At 42.2% G+C, this 24,615-nt stretch overlaps 1 protein-coding gene across 3 annotated transcripts in view; it reads left to right on the plus strand.

Moving 5' to 3' along the window:
• Window positions 1–24,615, plus strand: part of rps6kl1 (ribosomal protein S6 kinase-like 1) — a 39,687-nt gene that overhangs the window by 9,625 nt on the left and 5,447 nt on the right. For all 3 annotated transcript variants that reach the window (XM_077238520.1, XM_077238522.1, XM_077238521.1), the window contains exons 5-10: window positions 5,630–5,722; window positions 5,860–5,907; window positions 14,479–14,611; window positions 20,107–21,336; window positions 22,948–23,037; window positions 23,149–23,231. In XM_077238520.1, coding sequence (XP_077094635.1) covers window positions 5,630–5,722; window positions 5,860–5,907; window positions 14,479–14,611; window positions 20,107–21,336; window positions 22,948–23,037; window positions 23,149–23,231 — 1,677 coding nt within the window. The remainder of the gene's footprint in view (window positions 1–5,629; window positions 5,723–5,859; window positions 5,908–14,478; window positions 14,612–20,106; window positions 21,337–22,947; window positions 23,038–23,148; window positions 23,232–24,615) is intronic.

The following is a 24,615-nucleotide window of genomic DNA, read 5'->3' on the forward strand; positions in this document are numbered from 1 at the left end:
TATTTTAAAGCTTAGAAACTTCGCTTTTGAATGCATCTAACCATTTTAATCAACTATTAACGAGTGCTGAGTAGTCCCTCTAAACGGGAGTGTACCGTCCGTGTATGATAATAATCATAAAATAAAATAATAATCATATTTTTCAAAACTACTGCCTTGAACAACACAAAATCAGTGTTATCTGAAAGCTTAAAGTCTGAACTTTTTAACTTGATAAACTCCTAAGTTGTGCTGAGTTATTTGCTGATAAAAAAAATAAATGTTTTTCTTAATTTATGATTACTATAGTTTTGGAGTTATGAGTCCTTTCTTTTGTGTCACTCAGAAAAAATAACTCTAAAAATGCTTTCAGGGCTTAAATGTGGATAAGTAACTTTATTCACTTATCTAAAGTTTAACTTGAAGAAATTGTAACAGAAATATATTACTATTATAAAGTAGAATGTACTTAGTGATACACTCAAAGTAATAGTAATACAAATTTAATTTTAACAGTAAACACAATTTCTAAAAATATAAAATGTATTTAAGTTTTATAAGTATTTTGCGTTTTTTATTACTAAAATGCCTTAAATATGTAATTAAACACACACACACACACACACACACACACACACACACACACACACACACACACACACACACACACACACACACACACACACACACACACACACACACACACTTAACAGTAAACACAATTTCTAAAAAGATAAAATATAAAATGTATTTAAGTTTTATAAGTATTTTATCTTTTTATTACTAAAATGCCTTAAATATCTAATTAAATACACACACAAACACACACACACACACACACATGGGACAACATGGACGTTTCATGGGGCTCTAAAATTTGATTTATTATAATTTTTAATTAATTGTTCAATAAGTTTCATTATTTCAATCAATTAGACCAAAATGGAATCCAGAAAAATTTGTGGTCATTGTGACGAGGAATGGGGTTTCGCTTGGAAAGCCTATCAACTTCGAGTATTACAAAACGAGCTAATGGCAAAGAAATGCCATGGGCCTGCGGAATTTGCATAGCGTAACTCCGCCCCACCTCATGGGTATATAAGGAAGTACGCTGGCAACACGTAGTTATGTTACTTGCTGAGGAGCCAAGACTGAACTCAGGCTGTTCCAGTGATACAGCGGAAGTGGCAGGCAGACGTAACGTCTCCGTTCCCTACTCACGTAACCGAGACATTCCCTTTCGTAGTCAGTACGAGTTACATCGTGATGACGAATGGGGTTCCCAGTCTAATCTGCAGCTCTGAAGAGCCCAAGAGGAAGCCATACTCCAAGTGGAGTGGGCCTTCACACCAAGGGGGCACGGCCGACCTTGCTGCTGGTATGCCAAAGCAATGGCATCTATCCAGTGAGACAGCATTTGCTTGGAGAGAGCCTTTCCCTTCTGCTTCCCACCATAACAGACAAAGAGCTGGTCTGAGGTCCTGAAACGTTCTGTCTATGTAAGCACGGAGGGCGCGTACTGGACAGAGCAGTGCCAAGGCTGGGTCTGCCTCCTCTAGGGGCAGCGCATGCAGGTCTCGAAAGGGAGTGGTGGGAACCTTTGGCACGTATCCAGGCAGGGGTCTCAGGATCATGTGAGAGTTAGCCGCCCCCAATTCCTGGCACACTTCCTCAACCGAAAATGCCAAGGACTTACCTTCAACTGCGTAATGATGTGGGTCGATAGCGGCAACATACACTTTGAGGGTGGAGGGAGACAGCCTTCGCTCCAACCCTTCTTGCAGGAAGGAAAGCACAACACTGATCAGGCCTTTTCTGGGTTTCTTCTCTGCGAGAAGAGCACCGGGTGACAAAGAGGTTCCACTTCAACGCATAGGCATGTCGAGTGGACAGTGCTCTAGCGGAAGTGATGATAGCCACCACTGGAGGTGGTAGGGTACTCAAACCTACCTCGTCCCTTCCAGGGACCACACGTGGAGGTTCCAAAGATCGGGATGAGGGTGCCAGAGGGTGCCCCGTCTCTGAGAAAGGGGGTCCTTCCTCAGAGGAATTGGCCAGGGAGGTGCTGTCACGAGGAGTACTAGTTCGAAGAACCAAGTCCAGGTGGGCCAATGAGGCGCAACCAAAGTGACCTGCTCCTCATCCTTCCTGATCTTGCACAGGGTCAGTGCGAGAAGGCTCACTGTGGGAAATGCATACTAGCTGTGTGCCAGTGTATCCATGCCGAGCGTGCCCTCGGTCAGGGAATAAAACAGGCTGCAGTGGGAAGATTCGCGGGAGGCAAACAGATCTATCTGTGCGTCGCCAAACTGTTCCCAAATCAGCTTAACCGACTGGGTATGAAGTCGCCATTCTCCAAGAAGAGGCTGAAACCGTGAGAGCTCGTCGGCTGCACAATTCAGGGTTTCCGGAATATAAATGGCTCGAAGCGACCTCAGCTGCTACTGACTCCATAGGAGGAGGTGGGTTGCGAGTTGCGACATATGGCGGGAGCGCAAACCACCTTGTTGGTTGATGTACGCTACTGTCGCGGTATTGTCTGAGCGGACTAGTACGTGCAGAGCAAGGCTTACTGGATGCAACTCGAGGCAATTGACGTGCCAAAGGCGCTGGGGTCCTGTCCATTGCACATGGCACCCCAGCCCGTGGTGGAGGCATCTGTTGAGACAACAACATGCCTGGAAACCGCTACCTAAGGGCACTCCGGCCCGTAAAAAACTGAGGTTCGACCACGGGGTGAAGGTCTGACGGCAGGTGGGAGTAACTGGTACTCAGAGCGTGCCTTGTTGCCATGCCCACCTCGGGACTCGATCGCAAAGCCAGAGCTGAAGAGGTCTCATATACAATCCGAGCGGCGTTGCTGCGGCTGCGGATGTCATATGACATATGCCCCAGGTGCCTCTGAAAGAATTTCAGTGGAACCGCACTCTTGCCCTCGAATTGTCTCAGGGAAGTCAGCAGTGACTGGGCGCGCTCACTCGTAAGCTTTGCGCACTTGGTGACCAAGTAGATTTCCATACCGAGAAAAGAGATCCTCTGCACGGGGGAAAGTTTGCTCTTCTCCCAGTTGACCCGAAAGCCCAGACGGGTTAGGTGCTGGAGCACAAGATGCCTATGTTCGCAAACCTGGTCTTGAGAGTGATCTAGGATCAGCCAGTCATCAAGATAGTTCAGGATGCAAACCCGTGTTGCCATAGTGGAACAAGGACTACCTGGACGACCTTCGTGAAGACGCGAGGAGACAGGGCTAGCCCGAATGGGAGTACTGTGTACTGGTATGCCCGCCCATCAAAAGCAAACCATAGAAATGGTCTGTGTCGAGGAAGAATGGATACATGATAGTAGGCGTCCTTCAGTTTGATCGCTGCAAACAAACATGTGACCGCACGCACTGGAAAATACGTTTGGCCGTGCGCATCTTGAACGTAAACCTGTGAAGGGGTGGTCTCGATCGTACCCTTCGTCAGTAGGGTGACGACCTCCGCACGCATGACAGGGGCATTGCCACCCACAACGGTATAGCGGATTCCCCGGAAGCGGGGAGGTGACCGTGCAAACTGAATCGCATAGCCGAGCCTGTTGGTTCTAGTGAGCAGTCGGGACAGATTAGAAAACTCCAAAAACTGAACCAGCGGGGTCTTGTGAACCACAGACGTACCCACGATGGGGTACGAGGCGGAATGACCGGCCCAGACTTGGGAGGTGGAACGTCCTGGTGTGGGGGCATGGTCATATGCCGCATCCTGACAGAGGAGGCCAGGGAAGGACCAGTGTTCCACGGGGGTCTGCTCTGTCAGGGGTCTGGCGAGAGAGGAGGATGAGAGTGGCGAGGCTCGTAAGCGGCGCACACTGTCATCCGCGCCCTCAGGGGGGTCAGAGATGGGAATGTCAGTTCTTCGGAAGAAGTGCTTCTCCCCCGGCCCTCCACCGAGGGAAGGAGTGGCCCTGCAACCACCTACTAGAAAGAACTGCAACCCATCTCTGAGCTGCCCGTAACGGGAGCGCTGCATCGCCTGGCGTTCGGTAGGCTGCGGGGCTGGTACGGGCTGGGGCACTTTCCTGCGACCACCTCCATTGCACGGCCAGGGTGAAGGCTGCTGCTGGGGCCATGCGAGAGGGGGCGGAAGTCGAGCGGACTGAAGCATCTGAACCGGCGGCTGGGTGACAGCAGCTGGCCGCGGTGTCAGAACATGCTTGAACGCCTCAGTCTGCTACCGACTGTTGGGCAGAGTCCTTGACAGCGCCGCCAAAGAGGCCAGCCTGGGATATTGGGGAGTTGAGGAAGCGGGTTCGCTCAGCTTTGCGCACATCAACTAGGTTAAGCCAGAGATGTCTGACCACGCATGTGGATATCACCTGACCCAGGGAGTGTGTGGTCACCTTCATCGCTTGTAGAGCAAGGTTTGTGGCAGAACGCAGCTCTTGGATGAGCCCTGATTCAGCCCTACCCTCGTGCATGTCAGTGAGGACCTTGAAGGATGGCCATAGCATGCAGTGAGGTGGCAGCCTGCCCCGCAGCTCTTTAGGTCTTGCCACCAGAGTAGACAAACACCTACAGGAATTGGATGGGGTGCTTAGGGTCGCCACGCCAGGTGGAGGCGCTGTGGGGACACAGATGTGTTGCCACAGAACACTCCACGGGGAGAACCCCAGTGTACCCTTGGCTGCGGCCTCTGCGAGGGCAGAGAAGGTGGAAGAGACCCCTAAAGCAGTCAAAAAAAGTCAAAGGAGACTCCCATGATCTCATGACCTCTTCATGCATGTCCGGGTAGAAAGGAATTGGGGTCGCCACCCCCAAAAACCAATCGTCAGCCTTGAGCACTCGGGACATGGCGGAGGTTCCACACAAGCCCGATACTTGCGGCGGCCCGGGAAAGCATAGCTGTCAACTCTGGATCAGACTCAGACAATGCTGGCAAACCCTGGCCACCAGCCAAAGTATTTCCTCTCGGAGAGAGAATAGATCGGGGTGTGGATGAGGGGACTCTCGCTATAGTAAGGTCATCGAGTCTCGACCATAACATTGCGATGGTCATGTTCCCACTGTGAGAAAATGACGCATCCATGAACGCTGTCTGGCGTGATCGAAGCCCAAACACGCCAAACAGCGTTCGCGCCCATCAGCTGAATCAATCAGACTATCGCACCCAATACGCAGGCTGAACATCTTTAAAAAGACGTGCAAGCTCTTTTTGTGAAAGGAAACCCCGTAGCAGTGTTGAAGCGCCCAGGGAGAAACACACATGCTGTTGCAGACCACGGCACAGAATCAGCAGGCAGGAATGTGAAACTCGCTTGAACACGCGGTCACATCAACACCGACTGGAAGCTGCTTGTCTAGGAGAATCTTGAAGATAGCCAGAGAATAGGCTGCAGGAGTGAAGAGGACCTCTTGGCTCCGAAGTAAAAACATAACTGCGTTTTGCCAGCGTACTTCCTTATATACCCACGAGGTGGGGCGGAGTAACGCTATGCAAATTCCGCAGGCTTGTTTTGCAATACTCGAAGTTGATAGGCTTTCTAAGCGAAACCCCATTCGTCGTCACAACGTAACTCATAGTGACTACGAAAGGGAACCAGATTTTTGCTATTAGTTAATATCCTGACCATGTTTTTTTTGTCTGACACATGTTATTATCCTGGTCATCAGGGTTATAGTAGCTTACGGTTTCGGTCGATCAGACATCTGAGTTCGCCGGTGGAGAATCTGGCGATGTGCAAAGTCGTTGGAATCATTGATAAGGTACAGTATGTGAGAAATATCTGCTCCTCTCATGCTTCTCATGGCTTACAACTAGTCAGCAATTCTCTGTATGCCAGGACATTAAAGTCATTGGAATTGCAATAGTTATAATAGTTATAAATGTGTGTGTTCCACAGGTGCTGATGGTTGAAAGTCTGATAAGCAAGGAGACATTTATTGTTAAGGTAGGCATTTGAAACAGAAGTATTCTAGTGTATGGGTTCCTTTCAGAAGTGAGCAGGAATCAGGCCATCCGGGGCGACACCATGTTGCTGTCTGGGCTGTTATTACTGCGAGTCTGCTTGGATTGATCCTGTTAAAAGCTGCTGTGTCTAAATCTGAGTACAAACTCGTCTCGGGTTACTGAAACCAGACACTTGAGATATTAGAATTGGTCAGCTATAGAGACAGGTGGACAAAACAAAAAAGTCATTTGAAACCAGCAAACACTATAGGAAATACAATAAATACTACCATGCTGTTTAAATGATGTGCAATTTCAATAATATATCATTATTTGTCTGCATTACAGTAATGAAAATTAGATTTTTTGTTTTTATCAAAAGAAATACTCAACATAGCAATCCAGAAATCACATTAATTTCTGTATAATGCCACAGGTCTGTTACATTTATGCATTTTGCAGATACCTTTATGCAAAGTGACTTACACTGCATTCAAGCTATAGATTTTTTCCAATTCATGCATTCACTGGGAATCAGACCCATGTCCTTGCTGTTGTAAGTGCCATGGTCAACTGTTTGAGCTACAAAGCAGAAATGTTTAGGGATGCACAATATATCAGCCACCATATCGGTATCGGCCGATATATGTTAATTTTTTAATGTTATCGTTATTGGCCTGATAAGAAAATGTTGCTGATAATTAAAGCGGTTAAATAATGTATTTACTTCAGCTGAGACACATTAGATGTGCACTGTCTGCCATGATGGTTTTAAATTGCTTGAAATATGGTTGGAATCACTTTGAAAAAGGAAAATACAGTAAAGTGCAACATGTGCAGCACAAGTCTGTCATATCGACTACATAATACTATAACGAGAACATCATAATTGTGTGTTTAAAAATGATATAAAAATGTGGATTTAGAATTATCGGCCAATATATCGATTATCGGCTTTCAAATAATAATAATTATTGGTTATCGGTATCGGCCAAAATGTTCATATCAGTGCATCCCTATGTTTTCTTTTTTTTAATCAAAGCACAAATGCCCCTTTTCTTGTAGTTATGGTGCTGTGTGTATGAAACAAGCCTTAGAATTTGGTTAAACCAAGCTATCTTACAAGTCAGCATACTAAAAAGGCAGTATAGTCATGCCAATGCTGCCTTCCTTTTGAGCAGACTTTATGTCAGGAGCTCATTTATGTTGCCCTAAAAGGCTGTCTAAAGTCAAGTAAAGTCAAGTCACCTTTATTTATATAGCGCTTTTACAATACAAATTGTTTCAAAGCAGCTTTACAGAGATAACAGGAAAGTAAAGTTGTAATAGTATTGTTAAATTCAAAATTAAATGTTAAATGTCCCCAACTAAGCAAGCCAAAAGCCAATGGCGAATGAAGCCGAAAAAAATGGCGACAGTGGCAAGGAACAAGTTTTGACTCCATCAGGTGACAGAATGGAGAAAAAAACCTTGGGAGAACCCAGGCTCAGTCGGGGGGCCAGTCCTCCTTTGGCCAACAAACGAACAGTGTATGATTATGATTTTGGCGGCATAATAGGTCAGAAGTCAGATTGGATCAGAACTTTCACAATATTTATCCAGTTCATCTGGTTAGGTGTCGTTGTCATCACGCCGGTATGGAGATGAGTTTGTTGAGGTGTCCATGAGGCCTTCACAGTGTTGATGAGGCTGGCACTTCAGGGATGCGTTGTCGTCGTGTCCATGTGATGGTCCTTCATCAGATCTGGATATGGCCTGGATCCTTCGGACTGCGGTAATCCTCGGGATAAACAGAGAGAATAATATTAGCGTAGACGCCATCCTTCTTATGATGTACAAAGTACATCAGGATTTATGGGAAGTGTTCCCTAGGGGTGTGCGATATCATACCGTCCACGATAATACCGGTATACATTTTTACATGATAAAAAAAGTGTCATATCGCGATATCAATGATATAGCGACGCGATGACGTATGGCGCATTTACGTTCCCTAGCACGCACAACAACAACACCTGTCTGAGCGCGAGAGCAGCCTGTCAGCCTCCGATGATGATTTAGCAATTTCACAAACAGCTTGAGTGTTCAGCGGGGCTGCCGACGCGCTACTTCTCTTGCGCGCGTTTAGGAGTCGGGACATGACTGAATGGTCTCTTGCACAATCTAGCCATTAGTGCATCGTAACTATTGTTTATAATTTTCAAGTCTTCTTAATTCTTATCAGTTTAAACATTCAAGCGGTTTTAAACTATCCAGTAAGCTACTCGCGCACTCTCTGAGAGAGTTGCACTGCGTGCATACATAGAGTACAGCTCGCGAGAAACTAAAGTTATTTTTCGCGGATAATATCGCTTCAATGGGGGGAAAAACGCAAAATTGTGTAAAACTTCCGGTTTTGGTAAGTATACTCATAATCACAGTCGGTTATGTATAAAACGCATGTGACAGTGTGACAGACAGTATAATGAAAACAGCAATGGCTCCGTGCACTAGCTGTAAAAGTGACAGCAGCCATAGGCTATGCGTCTGTCATTAATGTTGTCGTCAAAACAACAAAAGGTAGCTTTAATTGTAATGAATGAGAATTATTAGCCTATGTATTTAATTTAATCAGGAAACAGAACTAAAAGACTATGTGTTATTTTACATTTGATTACTTTATTATGTTTCTGTAGTATTTCTGAATACTGGTGTTAGACCTGCACACATTTAACATTTAATTCAAAGATTGAAATCAAGCTTCCTTGTGTTGTGTAAACTCTTAACAACAAAATTACCACATTGTAAAAACGCAATGAGTGAGCAAACATTTAGGCGAGATAAACATAATAAGAAAATTTTCAACAACAAAAAAAATTTCTATATCTTCATAAATATCATTATCGCAAATTTTCTTGAAATATCGTGATAGAATTTTGAGGCTATATCGCCCACCCCTAGTGTTCCCGGTTCCGGCTGATCTAAACTATGCAGCCTAACATTGAATTATAGCAATCTATAATGTGTTATGTGTATGCTAAGCCAAAGAGATGTGTTTTAGTCTAGATTTGAACTGACAGACTGTGTCTACTTCCCGGACAATGTTAGGAAGATTGTTCCAAAGTTTTGGTGCCAAGTAGGAAAAGGATCTACCGCCAGCAGTTGATTTTGATATTCTAGGTATTATCAACTGGCCAGAATTTTGAGATCGCAATAGACGTGAAGGACTATAATGGGTTAAGAGCTCGCTCAAGTACTGCTGAGCCGAACCATTTAGTGCTTTGTAAGTAATCAGCAATATTTTAAAATGTATACAATGTTTAATAGGGAGCCAATGCAGTGTTGACAGAACCGGGCTAATATGGTCATACTTCCTGGTTCTGGTAAGAACTCTAGCGGCTGCGTTTTGGACCAGCTGTAGTTTGTTTATTAAGCGTACAGGGCAACCACCCAGTAGAGCATTACAATAATCTAGCCTTGAGGTCATGAACGCATGAACTAATTGTTCCGCATTTGTCAATGAGAGCATATGACGTAATTTAGATATATTTTTAAGATGGAAAAATGCGCTTTTACAGATACTAGACACGTGACTTTCAAATGAGAGATTGGTATCAAAGAGCACACCCAGGTTCCTAACTGACGACGAAGACTTGACAGAGCAGCCATCAAGTGTTAAACAGTATTCTAGGTTATTGCGTGTGGAAGTTTTTTGTCTAATAATTAGAATCTCTGTTTTTTCAGAATTTAGTAGTAGGAAATTACTAGTCATCCAGTTTTTTATATCAGCTATGCATTCCGTTAATTTTGTGAATTGGTAAGTTTCGTTAGGTTCTGAGGAAATATAGAGCTGAGTATCATCAGCATAACAGTGAAAACTAATTCAGTGTTTCCTAATGATATCTCCTAACAGTAGCATGTACAGAGTGAACAGCAGCGGTCCTAGTACTGAGCCTTGTGGTTCGCCATACTGAACTTTTGACCGATAAGACATCTCTTCATTTACTGCTACAAACTGATGACGGTCGGATAAGTATGATTTAAACCATGCTAGTGCAATTCCACTAATGCCAACGTAGTTTTCTAGTCTATTTAATAGAATGTTGTGGTCAATGGTGTCAAATGCAGCACTAAGATCAAGTAACACTAATAGAGAGATACAACCACGATCGGATGATAAAAGCAAATCATTTGTGACTTTAATGAGAGCAGTCTCAGTACTATGGTACGGTCTAAATCCGGACTGAAAATCCTCGCATATAGCATTTCCTTCAAGAAAGGAACACAGTTGTGAGGATACTGCCTTTTCTAATATCTTTGACAGAAAAGGCAAATTCGAGATCGGCCTGTAATTGACTAATTCTGTAGGATCAAGTTGCATTTTTTTAACAAGCGGTTTAATCATAGCCAGCTTAAAGGGTTTTGGTATGTATCCTAGAGACAAAGACGAATTAATGATGTTAAGAAGAGGATCTATGACTTCTGGAAGCATCTCTTTCAATAGTTTAGTCGGTATAGGGTCTAACATACAAGTTGTTGATTTAGATGAGTTAACGATTTTGCACAATTCTTCTTCTCCTATAGCAACAAATGAATCAAATTTTTCCTCAGGGAGACTACAATGCACTCCCTGATGCGATACTGTAGTAGACGGTTGCATAGTTATAATTTTATCCCTGATATTATCAATCTTATAAGTGAAGAAATTCATAAAGTCATTACTGCTGTGTTTCTTGGAAACTTCTGGGCTTGATGCTTTCTTTTTCGTTAGTTTAGCCACTTTTTCAAATAAATACCTAGGATTATGTTTATTTTCTTCTAATAGGGTTGAAAAATAAGGAGATCTAGCAGCTTTTAAAGCCTCTCTGTAAGCAATCTAGCTCTCCTTCCATGCAATCCGAAATACCTCTAGTTTTTTTTTCTTCCAGTTGCGCTCCATTTTTCTGGCTGCTCTCTTAAGGGCCCGGGTGTGCTCATTGTACCACGGCGTTGGACTATTTTCTTTAAACTTCTTTAAGCGCAGCGGAGCAACTATGTCTAAAGTGCTGGAAAATAGAGAGTTAAAAGTTTCTGTTGCAATATCGAGTTCTTCTAAGCTATCTGGGATGCTGAGATGATGAAACTGATCAGGAAGATTATTGATAAAGCAATCTTTTGTGGCAGAAGTGATAGGTCTAACATATTTATAACACGGAGTCGGCTTTGCAGCCTTGGCTAAATGTAATTTTCATGAGACTAGATAATGATCTGAGATGTCGTCGCTCTGCTGCAGTATTTCATTGGCATCAACATCTATTCCATGTGATAATATTAGATCTAGAGTATGATTACGACAATGAGTAGGTCCTGACACGTGTTGTCTAACTCCAATTGAGTTTACAATGTCTTTAAATGCCAATCCCAATCCATCTTTTTCATTATCTACATGTATATTAAAATCACCAACAATTAGTACTTTATCTGCAGCCAATACAAATTCTGATAGAAAGTCAGCAAATTCTTTGATAAGGTCTTTATGGTGCCCTGGTGGCCTGTATACAGTAGCCAGCAGAATTCTCAAACGTGATTTATCGTTTACACTATATATTTTTACATGAAGCACCAACACTTCAAAAGAATTATATTTAAAACTAGATTTCTTAGTGGTTTTGAAAATATTACTATAAATTACAGCAACACCTCCCCCTTTGCCTTTCGGATGAGGTTCATGTTTATAACAGTAATCTTGCGGGGTGGACTCATTTAAAGGAATGTAATCGTTTGGTTTTAGCCAGGTTTCTGTCAAACACAGCACATCTAGGTTATAATCTGAAATCATATCATTGACAATAAGTGCTTTTGAAGTAAGGGATCGAATATTCAGCAACCCAAGCTTTATCGTTTGCTCATCTGTATTATATCTGTTTTTTACTTGTTGAACATCAATTAAATTTTTAACCTTAGATAGGTTTGGAAGTTTTTTGTATTTCCAAATTCGGGGAACAGACACAGTCTCTATATGATGATATCTAGGTGAAAGAGCCTCTATGTGATGGGATTTATCTGACCTTTGTGACGCGAGGCCGCTAGCAGACGGTCGGTTTAGCCAGTTTGTCTGCTTCCTGACCTGAGCCCCAGATTGTCATGTTTTATCTCTAAGACTATGACCCAAATTACTAGAGAGAAGAGCAGCACCATCCCAGGAGGGATGAATACCATCTCTTTTCAACAGGCCAGGTTTGCCCCAAAAACATTTCCAATTGTCTACGAATTCTATATTATTTTGCGGACACACCTTAGACACCCAGCCATTGAGTGAACACAATCTACTAACTATCTCATCACTCCTTCGAACAGGAAGGGGGCCAGAGCAAATTACAGTGCCTGACATCGTACTTGCGAGTTCAAACACCTCTTTAATGTTAATTTTGGTGATCTCCAACTGGCGAAGTCGAATATCATTAGTGCCGACGTGAATAATAATCTTAGAGAATTTACGACTAGCATTAGCCAGCACTTTTAAATTTGCTTTGATGTCAGGCGCTCTGGCTCCGGGCAAACATGTGACTATGTTGGCTGGTGTCCCTATTTTCACGTTCCGTGTTATAGAATCGCCAATTACCAGGGCACAATCAACAGAATTCTCAGTGGGTGTTTCACTGAGTGGGGCAAATCGATTTGTTGTGGTAATCGGAACGGAAGAGTGTTTTTTTGATCCGCGACTCGAGCGATCCCTCACTGTCACCCATCTGCCTGGCTGCACAGGCAATAATTCAGCCGGAACCGAATCATGTAAAGGGTTCACTATGCTAGGCGCATCCAAAATAGTATCTAAAGCTCTAGCACACTTACTATCCTCAATTAAAGTTTGGATGCGTGTCTCTAATTCTGAAATCTTCTCCATCAGCCTGACTGTCTCCTTGCATTTATCACATATAAACCCTATATTGCCGACGGGGAAGGCTATGCTAAACATGTAACATGAAGTGCAGGTTACAATAACAGGACAAGACATTATTCACCGTATTTGTTGACTGATTCTTACTCACCTGGGCTTTTTATGAACTCAGAGGCACGGGTGCGCGAGAGAAAAATAAATAAATAACTGAGTGCACGGGTGGCGCGTTAACAGGCTAGCGAGTTACTAGCGTGTTGTGCTAAAAATAACGGAAGCTAGCGATGTCAGGTTAATCTGAGATTTTGTCTAAGCTGTATTTACTAGTATAAACAACTAGAAATGGTAGTAAATGATGGTTCAAAACAAAAAGAAATACAAAGCTAATACGAGGCTTAGACGGAGCTTACAGCCTCGAAGCAAACAAAACACAGCAGGCTAGCTGTGGCAGACAGGAGCAATCGATCAGGGAGCAAGGGATCAGAACCTGTGTTCCACAGCAGTAGAGTGTCACCAGTGTGCCCTGGTTGTGTAATGATGTTCACTCTATTAAACAAAACCTTCCTTAACACATTAAATTGAGCTCTGACAGAAATGGTGGCCATCTTGAAAATGGTCGCTATCTTGAATTTTTGAGAGTCACATACCTTTTTCCATGAGAATGTTCCTTGAAGAATATTTGCACCAAATTTGATGATAGCATTACCATTTGAAATGTATAAAGAGACAGCTCACTAGAAAGGGCCTATAGTGCAGCAGATAAGTAAAAAAAAACGTTCACTTTGGTATACAAGCATGAAATTTGGCACAGATACCCTCTAAGGGCCACTATTTTGGAAAAAGGTGTTGGCCACTCAAAAATTTAATTTTTCAAGATGGCCGCCATTGCTATTCAATGCTTATTATATCAATTATTCAAACAGTGATCCAAGCATAACATTTGATACAAATACTCTCTAAAGGAAATGCTAATGGAAAAAGATGCTTGTCCCTCAAAAATTCAAGATGGTTCATTGGAGTACACAAGCCTCTCCACCACGGCAAGTTGCAGTCCACAAAAAAAAAAAAAATCAAAATGGAGACCTTTTCCAAAATGGCCGTCATTTCGGTAGTATGTACTCTGCCTCTCCCACGCTGGCACAACCTGTCAATTCAGGTGTGGCTATCTAACTACATCTATTACTAGCTAATTGATGAGGGGTTGTTAGACAGCATTTGGGACACTAATTTTAGCTATACTATTACTACTAGTCAAGAACTGCAGTGTAAGTAAAACTAGGTCAGCTGACACGGAACCCCATGCTGAGTTCCACAGCAGTGAAGTCACCAGTGTGCCCTGGTTGTGTAATGATGTTCACTCTATTAAACAAAACCTTCCTTAACACATTAAATTGAGCTCTGACAGAAATGGTGGCCATCTTGAAAATGGTCGCTATCTTGAATTTTTGAGTTTCACATACCTTTTTCCATGAGAATGTTCCTTGAAGAATATTTGTACCAAATTTGATGATAGCATCACCATTTGAAAAATGTATGTAAGGATTCAAGAGAAATGTTGAATTTTTGGGTGGCCAACACCTTTTTTCCAAAAAGTGACCCTTAGAGAGTATCTGTTCCAAATTTCATGCTTGTATACCAATTTGAGCGATTCTCTTGAAATATGCCATTAATCTGCTGCACTACTAATTCTGGTGTGAAAAATGTTTGCTTTCTGGGCAGAGTTTACCGAAGTCTAGCTGGGAGAGCCGTGAGAGGTCGACTATCATTCCTCAAGGAGTGCCCTTCATGGTGAAGCTGCTAAAATATTATGTCAGTGAAGACACTGTGTTTCTCCATCTACAACATGTTCAAGGTGAGTAGCACTTTTCACATTGTAGTATATCCCCTGTGAACAAGACAAATGTGACAGAGGCAAGGAAAAACTTCACCGGTGTTGATGAGGAAGACACAGGAACCAAGACCCTGCTGGGGAACCCAACCATCATATTCAATGAATATAGGAAATCGTCTTTGTTGAACAGATGGTTTTCAGTCCACACTTAAGCTGTGTCTGTGTCTTAAACACCACCCAGGAGGCTATTCAAGAGCTTAGGATACATATATGATAAGACCCTACATGCTCTCAATATTCTAAGTTCTATCAAAAGGTCATATCTGATAGAAGATCTTTTAAGTACTGTAAATACAGTACTTAAAGGGGTGGTTTACTGCTTTTTTACTTTGCATGATTGTGTTTATGGGGTGCAATATAACATGTCTAAGTGTGTGTTTTTTTTTAAAAAGCCTTATTTTTCATAAATTTCACCTTTATTCTAAGCCGCTTCCTCCTCTGTCATTTGAACGACCGGTTGACTTCCTGATTCTATGAAACCACTCCCTCAGAAACAGGCAATGGGCTCAGATTAGTTAGTTGGGCCGGTGTGTTGTAATTGGCTAAACTGCGTAGTGCACGTAGTCCGGAAACTTCACGCCCATTACCTTTACAGGCGAAAGCTGCATGTGCTCCGGTCAAATGTAAATAATGTCAACAGCCTACTGCCGTATCAGTTTGAGCCAGAATCAGACCCAGAAAGCGGCAATGAAGAGAGTCAAGCAGAACCTCCCCACGGCTCTTACAAAAGTTTCTGAATGGTACATTTTATTATTATTATTATTATTCTATTCTATTCTGTATTATTATATAAGAATTTCGATACGCTGTTACTTGAAAATGCTACTGCTGCTTATAGCTTTTGAGATACGGTTTTCTCCTGATTAAACATTTAATATAACTGAATAAATGACAGAGTAATACCGTTTTTTTAATGTTATTGTTTTATCGATATCATGAACAACCGTTTATCTATTCACAAAACTTAGTTTACTCAGTGTATCGTTTTCTTTAGGTACACGTTTGTCTTACACACACAAAATAGCATTGAACTAACTGGCTACTATAAACAAACAGCGTTGGCATTGGTTTACGTTCTTGATCAAATCGAAAAATTACGTCATAATGTATACATGGAAAATACATTTACAAAATTAGTAATAATTACAAATTCAGGTCCAAAATGTTTGTATGCGTTTGTCATAGACACACGAAATAGCATAACTAAGTGGCTACTAAAGCCAGTGCTGGCATTGTTTACGTCCTTTACGTCTGAAATTATACATGCAAATACATTTAAAATTATGAAGTCTTACTTACAGGTTGTGGCCCAACAACTGCTGCCTCTGGTTTTAAAGTTGGAACTGCTTCATGTTTTAGTAACAGTTTGTTGTTGAGTCCGGCATTGAATTTGTGGAGATTCTGGAAGCTGTCTTCCGTAGCACAGAGAGCTAAATTACGATTGTAATTTTCAGGAACATAATCAAACATACATTGTAGCCATTGTTGACGAACTACAGCGTCCGTAGGGAGCCAGAACACAGAAGACCTGACAGCTGGTTGAAAATAACACACTTTCGACGGCATGGCTACTGCTCTCCACTACAACTCTTCCTCTTCGACAAAGCAGCAGAAATATGGCCATGCCCCCTTTTTTGAATATTCCGGAGGGAGGGTTGGTTATGGGTTAGTTACGTATAAAACCCGGCAGTATCTCGTTGTAGTCCCATTCAAGTCGTTTTTGTAGGCATTAAACTTCCTGATTTTTAAAAGACGAAATCTCTGCTTACATTGAACTTTCAGTGCAGCAACTTTGCAGATACTGTTCATGCACCAACAGCAACATTACACACTATTTAAAATGTAAAAAGTGAAATCGCAATCAACCACCCCTTTTAAATACTTAAGCAATTTATAAATTACATGCAAACCACAGACATAATATAATAGGAGAGAGAGATGATCAAATTTTCTAAACCTGAACTGTTGCATCTAAAAAAACAAAGCTTGTTTATGGAGCCAATAGTGCATTACAACATTCTAATTTTAAATCTTAAATAGAGCCTTTTCTGTAACTTTGGAATATTTATAAGAATGCTTTTCTAGAAATATTGGTAATGTGACTTTCAAATGACAAATATTCCCAGTACCAGGTCCTTAGCTGTTGTGCAAAGTGTGACAGGAAAAACATTTAGACACATACTGTATCCAATCAAGATCAGTGTCTTAAGGATTACTAGAAATTTTCAGGCAGGTCAAGTCAAGTCATCTTTATGTATATAGTGCTTTTAACAATACAGATTGTTTCAAAGCAGCTTTACACCCACAAAGCAACATAGTGCCGGCACAGATCCGGCCCACATTTGTTACACGTAGATTCCAGATGGTCCAAATGTGTGCCGGATCTGGGCCAACACTAGGCTTGTTCGACTTCATGCAGCTCTGCGCAGACTGATCAGCGGCTGACTTGAAGCAGTGCATGCCGGTTAGAAATTTTGTCCGACTTGACAGCGCCGACGCTACGTGACTGTACCTACATTCGAAGGTAGCGATTCGAGAGCAGCCGTATAACTCAGCCAGCGCAGCTTCTCAAGAGTGGCTGCACGAGCTCTGATGATGACACAACTGTTCCACGATTGGCCGGATTCACCACATGACAACGATCAGGTGTGTTTCGTGTTTATTCTCACACCTTTAGTTCCACTAAAGCTCACAAATCAGTTTTTTATAACAGTAAACACTCTTTTCATGTAGTCACGATGTTATTAGGGGTGGGGGAAAAATTCCATTCTTAGATGCATTGTGATGCGGACGTGGGCGATTCTGAATCGATTTACAAATGTCAAAATTCGATTATTTTTCTCCTAATAACGTAATATTGACGAAACGCAAAAGGCGGAACTCTAAAGCACGGAAGTGCAAGACCTGGACAGTCTGTGGCGTGCGCACAACAGAGACGCATGATGTCTGAGCGTGAAATCTGAACGGCACCCTCTTCGTTAAAAGCTAACGTATGGAAAATTGGCATGATTTCATTGTGGCCTTTTTTCTGATTTTGTATGAGAGCTGCTTTCTGTATTGTTTTGTTTTCACATCAATATACTGTATATGTAGGGTTTACTGTACTGCCTTCCACCGGCACAGTGTGTATCAGTGCAATGCCAGTCACAAAAAGTTACATTTTTGACTGTGCTCTCTGCAGATGTTCATTTACTTTTTTTGGATAAGCTGTTTTTGATTGTGGTATACAGCAACAATTTCAAGTCATAAGTCTTAGACTCTTTATTATTTATTTGTGTATAAGAGCAGCTTTGTATTACTAATTATTTAGAATATGCACTAGTCCACAAGCATTATTTTTTTATGAGAGCTGCTGGTACATAATTCTATATTTTTGTTTGAAAGCTGTTTGTGATATTGCTACAGCAAAATGTTTATTTCTTTTTTGTCTGAAGGATTATATTGCTTATTGCACATAACAGGAGGATGTTGGTTAGAAGTCTATTATTAAATGTTAGAGATTCAGAATATACTGAAGTTTGTATTCATTGACTACAAGTTTGCTGCTAGTACAGGAACACATTTATTTTCCTGTTGGTTCTTTCCAATGTTGGGACATATGCTGGCAAATGTAACCTTACAGTTGACTTGCCAAATCACTTCCATTTCTTTTATTAATAAAAGATATTGGAAGTAAATTATATATGGGTCATTATAAATACTTAGCTTTAAAAGTACAAAGTAGTCACACACAAAAAAAGATTCATCGAAAATCGTTTTAGTATCGCATCGCAGCCCTCTGAATTGTAATCGAATCGATTTGTGAGGTGCCTAGAGATTCCCACCCCTAGATGTTGTATTGTGTCATGTTTATCAAAATAAAACAGATTAAAAAATGTAGACTTCACTTCATTGATAGTAACAATAGGCTTATGTTGAACTTCATTCTTGTTCAAACAGACGCTGTATGAAGCTGTACAATGAAAATGTCTCTGAAACATCTATGTATGTGGCAAATATTGCATTTATTTCACTTCAGCTGTGGTAAAGTATGCAAACACAGCGCAAGCGTCACTACGGGATCCAGAAAGTGTCCCGACTTCACGTCTCTGTTTTCAGCTCCTCCCACCTGCAAGCAGCAACTCTTGCCGATCGGTTTCATCCAGCCGCAGCTGATGTCGAACACACCTAAGTTGCTGTTTAGGCAGTGATAACAGGAAAATTATGCAACAAAGTTTGTTTCGGCTGTACAGCAGATCTAGAAGAAAATAGCGTCATAGGCTGGCTTAATTAATTTCAGTGATGGTTAATTTCTGTTGTAAAAAAAGTTATCCATTTAGTTAATTTGTCTATACAGCAGCTCCGGAGAAAACCGAGATGTCATCGTCCAGCTCAGTTCAGTTCTCATACAATGGTGTCAATGCAGGAAGATCAATCATATTGTTGAATATTAAGTGACCTTACTCTGCAGGAAAGTGGACCTCAAGGGCCAGAGTTGAGAACCCCTGCTCTATAGGACATTGGCCCATCAGGAGCAGGATTGGACACCCCTGCTCGACAGTATCCAAATCAGTACTGTGGTCTACTAATGAAAGGGACGGAGCTAGAATTAGGAGATAAACGTCAGGAAAAATGTTTAGCATTGCTTTTGCAAATTTCATACATGGGAAAATGTTTTGCACACTGAAACAAAAGATCCATATCAAGGATCTTAAAATTGAGTCTGGAGGTCCACTGCCCTGCAGCTCAAACCCTAATCAAACACTTTAACCAGCTCAAGGTCTTCCGGATTACTTGACACTCCTTGGTGTGTTGGAACAGGTTGACTCTGCTATACTCTGTATGACATGGGCTCTAAAACTCTACAGCAGGGATTCTAAACTCTGGCCCTCAAGGTCCACTTCTTTGCAGAGTTTGGCTCCAACCCTAATCAACCACGCTTGAACAAGCTAATCAAGGTCTGCAGGATCACTACAAACTTCCAGGCAAATGTGTTGGAACAGGTTGGAGCAACAGTCTGCATGACAGTGGCCCTCTATGATCAGGATTTGATACCACCAGCAGTACTGAGGTCTAATCATGAAATCGATGGTGCAAGAGTCAGGAGATAAAATTCAAGAAAAATGCATGCATGGGAATATTTGTTGTACACGCTCTAAAAAAGGAATCTTCCGTTGTGCAGGAATCTTCATATCTAGCCCTGGAGAGTTTAGCCTCAACCCTGATCACAGTAAACTGCCTTTTAATTTTCTAGTAATCCTGAAGACCTTGATAAACTTGTCCAGGTGTTTGATCAAAGTTGGAGCAAAACTCTGCAGGACAGTGGACCTCAAGTTCCTGATTTGAAGGACTCTTATCTATATTGTTTCAACAGTTGGTAGGCCTTAAGTTCCTCATAGTAGGATAGTTGGAGGGCATTTGAAAGAGTGGTCCATCTGTTGACAATGACATAGTTTGACAGCTCTGCTTTTCTACAGGTGGAAGACTTTTTTCCAGACTTCACAGGGTCAAGAGTGAAGCAGTCAGGGAGTATCCAGAATGCTTCAGCCCCAACCAGCACAATAACTACCTGAAGAACAGCCTCCCTGCTATCCACCAGGATATTTACCTCAATGAGAATTGTGAGAGAATGACACCACGTGGGAGGCCAGGGAGTCCAGCTGGTCATTGTCTTGAGAACTGTAGAACCTGTTCCTACAGTGAAGATACAGGGCGCCAACAGAGGGGTTCTCCAGGATTGTATGCAATGAGGACAGATAATGCGCTTCCTTCTGTCTGTCCACATAATGTTCTTAATTCTTTACCTCAGGATAATGTTCCTCTTCCCGTTCATCCCTGTGTGATTGTGGACACTCGGGATCCTCTTGATGTCACTTCCGACCTTCTAGGAAATGATGTCCGCATTGAGCGGATTGACTCTTGCATGGATCTGAACAAAGCTTGGAATGCTTTAGAACCTGCTCAGGGTTGTAAAAGTTTCACTGTTCCAGGATCAAACTCAGATATTCTAGGATTCAGCTGTGCAGCTCAGATAACTCCAGCCTCTTTATTTGGTGAAAACGCACAACCGACCCTTTGCAACACAGTTGACGTACTTCCACAGAGAGTTCGGATAGTTCCCAACACATCACATTTACCTCCACGAAACCAAGCTCATGATGGATATCCTCAAGAACAGGGTGTTAATAACTGTAAACCCAGTGGAAATGGACAGCTTGGACAGTTTGTGGCTGAATTGAGCAAAGTCAGTTCGCATTGCTATCCATTTGAATGTACAACTCAAAATCAAGAAGGTATCTCTTTAGACTTCACAAAGATGACTTCTCGGGTGAACACTGTTGATATGGTGAGGGAGGTTGGGAAGGAGGACATGGAGAACTGGCATTTTTTCAGCCCTTCATATAAACAACCTCAAGTTGACATGATCTCTTTCCCATCGGCACCCACCACAAACAGCTCCTGTGGGAGTAAAACTAAACTAGAATATCCTCATATGGAACAGCTAATGATGGTAAATGGCTTGGGCCATCACGCACAAATTAAGGCCAAGAACTTCAGTGCCAAATGGAAGTGGGGTAGACAGGGTCTCCCTGAGGACGAGGTGCGACTGTGGGGGGCTCAGATTCTGTTGGCTTTGGAAAGTCTTCATGAGCAGGGCATCATGTGCCAGGACCTAAACCCAAGAAATGTTCTACTTCATAGCAGTGGTATGTCTTCTGTTGCCAAGTCTTTAGCCTTCAACTCTGATCCTGCAGGGCCACCGTCCAGTAGTGATGTTCAATTCTTGAACAAATCCTTGTTAAAAACCAGTAACCGGACAAGTCGATTCGCAGAATCAAACTTTATGTCCAGGTTTATGACGCAAGATGCACATCCGAAATAGCACAAACGCTTCTTTCGCAGCACCGAATAAACGAATAAGCATGTCCAGAAATGAAGAATCAACTGCAGGCAGAGTTGAAAGTCAGCTTTTCTGTCATGTCTGACTAGAAAAAAATCTGAATGAACTGTCAAAGTTCTCAGAGGATAACCAGTGGGTTAAATCAGTACTTTTTGATTAATTCATTACTATTATTTTATTTTTTTCAGTAACCCATGTGGACATGATCACTGGCTCATTTGGTGCTGCAAAGGAGCATTTGGAAGCTACTTTGGAAGTTTGCCCTACATCCTCAGCGTAATTTTTTTCCCCACAAACCAGTTCAGCGGAAATTCCGCCCTGCAGCAGATTCTAAAGTTTTCATTGGTCATGTCAATCACTGTACTGACTGACTACACCAAACACTGATCCCTAAACCTACCTGACACTGTAGACTAATCCAATGAAATCGGCTGCAGGGCGGGATTTCCGCTGAACTGGTTTGGGGAAAAAGTCACGAATATCATCAACCTGGAAATAAAGTTAGATTCAGTTTGATTCTGTGAACCGGCTCAACTGGTTACCGGCTTAAAAGAACATCACTACTGTCCAGCAGAGTTTAGCTCTAACCCTAATTAAACAGACCCGAACAAGCTAATAAAGGTCCTTAGGATTACTAGAAAGTTACAGGCAGGTGAGTTTGATTGGGTCTGGAGCAAAATTTCACATTACAGTTTCCCTCCAGAACTGGAGTTGAAGAGCCCTGTCCTATGCATCTTAACATTGAAACTATACATATATAATCCTGCTCCTGGATGGCTACCATCCTGCAGAGTTCAGCTCAAACCTGCACCAACACACCTGAAACGTTAAATCACAGAATTACATTAAAATATCAGGCAGGTGTGTTGGACCAGGTTGAAACTGAGATCTGCAGGAAGGTAAACCTCCAAGAGCAGGATTGGCTAACCTTAAACTACACATTGACAATACTGTCTGTATGTTGAATCTTTTTCATTGATCTAATATAATAAAGGAAAAGTTCACATAAAAATGTATTTATCCATCATTAATTCAGCCACGGGAAACAAGAACATACTCTTGTCTATATAAATAAATAATTGGTGATTTTTACTGTCAAGGTCTGAAGGAAAAATGGCAGATTTAGATGCATCACATTAGGTTTGATATCATTGTTACCAAACATCATTAGTTTATCATCATTGGATTGTGATGGCTTTGTATCATATGACTTCAGAAGATTTTGCAATATAGAGCATAAATGAGCATTGTCATTTATGGAACTATTTTGTCATTTCATTGTCAATTTCATTAGATGTATAAGAGCAGCTTGGACATTATGTCTAGCATCTCTTTTTGTTTTTCACGGAGGAAAGACAACACGTTTGGAATGTCATTCTAGTATTTTAAAACAGTTGTTCAAATGTATTGCACACAGGTGAAGTGTGTCTTACGTACTTTGGACTATGGACGGAAGTTCAGCCTGAAATTAACCCGAAAGCAATGGAAGAGATGTACTGTGCACCAGGTAAGACATTTCAATTGTTTTTTCAAAATCACATCAAACTGCAACATTTCTAAGATACATTCTGTTCTCTTGAGATGTAATAACTAGTTTTTTTTTACTAATTTGGTGCAGAAATTGGAGGCGTATCGAAAATCACAGAGGCATGTGATTGGTGGAGTCTCGGAGCTTTATTATATGAGCTTCTTACTGGCATGGTAAGCAAAAATGTTCTGCTTTAAAAGTAAAGAATTTAAACTAACCCAAGAATCACATGCACTGCAAACAGCTCAGATTGTTGGATGACATCTTTACTATGCATTTGTTAGTGAAAGTCAAATTTGTCTGTTTTGTCATGTATAGGCTTTTGAGGTATTTTTGCAGTCGCCTTTGAACGAAATCTACTACAATTATATGGCGTAACAAAACTTAACCTTGGTTACTCACATAACTCTGGTTTCCTGAGAGGAGGGATTGAGACATTGTGTCAGTATCTGAAGCTATGGGGAAATGATTTGTTGCATATGGAAGTTGGAATCTCCTCATCCACCACCAATGAGTAGCATCCACCTGGATGATGCGACGGCAGCCAAATTGCGCCAGAACGCCCACCACACACCAGCTTATTGGTGGAGAGGAGACAGATCAGTATATGAGGATATATAAATCAAATCAGTATATGAGGATGATCAGGGATTAGGGATGACACCTTTCTTAGAAAATACTGAAGGCTCATAAAATCATGCTGGTGTAGAGCATAGTAGGGGTAGGGGAAACACATTGCTCCCTGCGTCTTGTGGCGCACCGCTGATTCAGGCTCTCACTGAGAGGCTGAAGTTGAGCTGATTGCTAGTCTCTGCAATGGCTGCCCAGAGGATGAAGAGTGGGAGCTTGGACGGACGGGGGCGGCTGTTTAGGCATGAAGTGCCTGTCTATACGCCTCGGTGAAACACCCAGTGAATGCTTCCACCGTGTCGCCAAACAGACCCGTTGGACACACCGTTGCAACCAGGAGTGCTGCCTTGTCGGAGTCTTTGAGCTGTGAGTGTTAGCCATAGATGCCAATCCAGCACCACTAAGCTCCCTATTGTGCAGCCAATAGACTGGGCTGTCGTTTTTCGGCGTACGGAGCTCCTTGAGGACATCCAGGTCTGGGTCGGTCTCGTACATCTCTTTCAGCATCTTCGCTTGATATACTTGCAGGACAGCTATCGTATGGAGGGCGGAAGCTGCTTGGCCAGTTTCAGTGAATGCCTTCCCTGCGATGCTGCCGGTTGTACAGCAGCGCTTGGAGGGGTCGAAATGCCAGGGATTTCCAGCTCAGCGCTGCTAGATTATTCATTCAAGAACGTTGTGCAAGTTTACTTCAACAATGGAGCCGCGAGCTTCACATACTTTTGAAAATCCAGCGTTTAGTTGATCCTGGTAAGCGCTCATAGTCACAGCTGTAAACACAACGGCTTTCTTCTTCCAAGAGGGGTTTTGGCGTTACGTCATTTGTTTCCAGACGGACAGATAAAGAATGCGACACCAGTCTCCCGGACATCCTGTAGAATTCAACCAATCTGATCGCGACTTCGAATCTCCTGAAGTGTTTTTCTA

The sequence above is a fragment of the Siphateles boraxobius genome, unplaced genomic scaffold (assembly GCF_051911475.1).
Source record: "Siphateles boraxobius isolate OS27281-9 unplaced genomic scaffold, OSU_SipBor_1 22, whole genome shotgun sequence".
Classification (NCBI taxonomy): domain Eukaryota; kingdom Metazoa; phylum Chordata; class Actinopteri; order Cypriniformes; family Leuciscidae; genus Siphateles; species Siphateles boraxobius.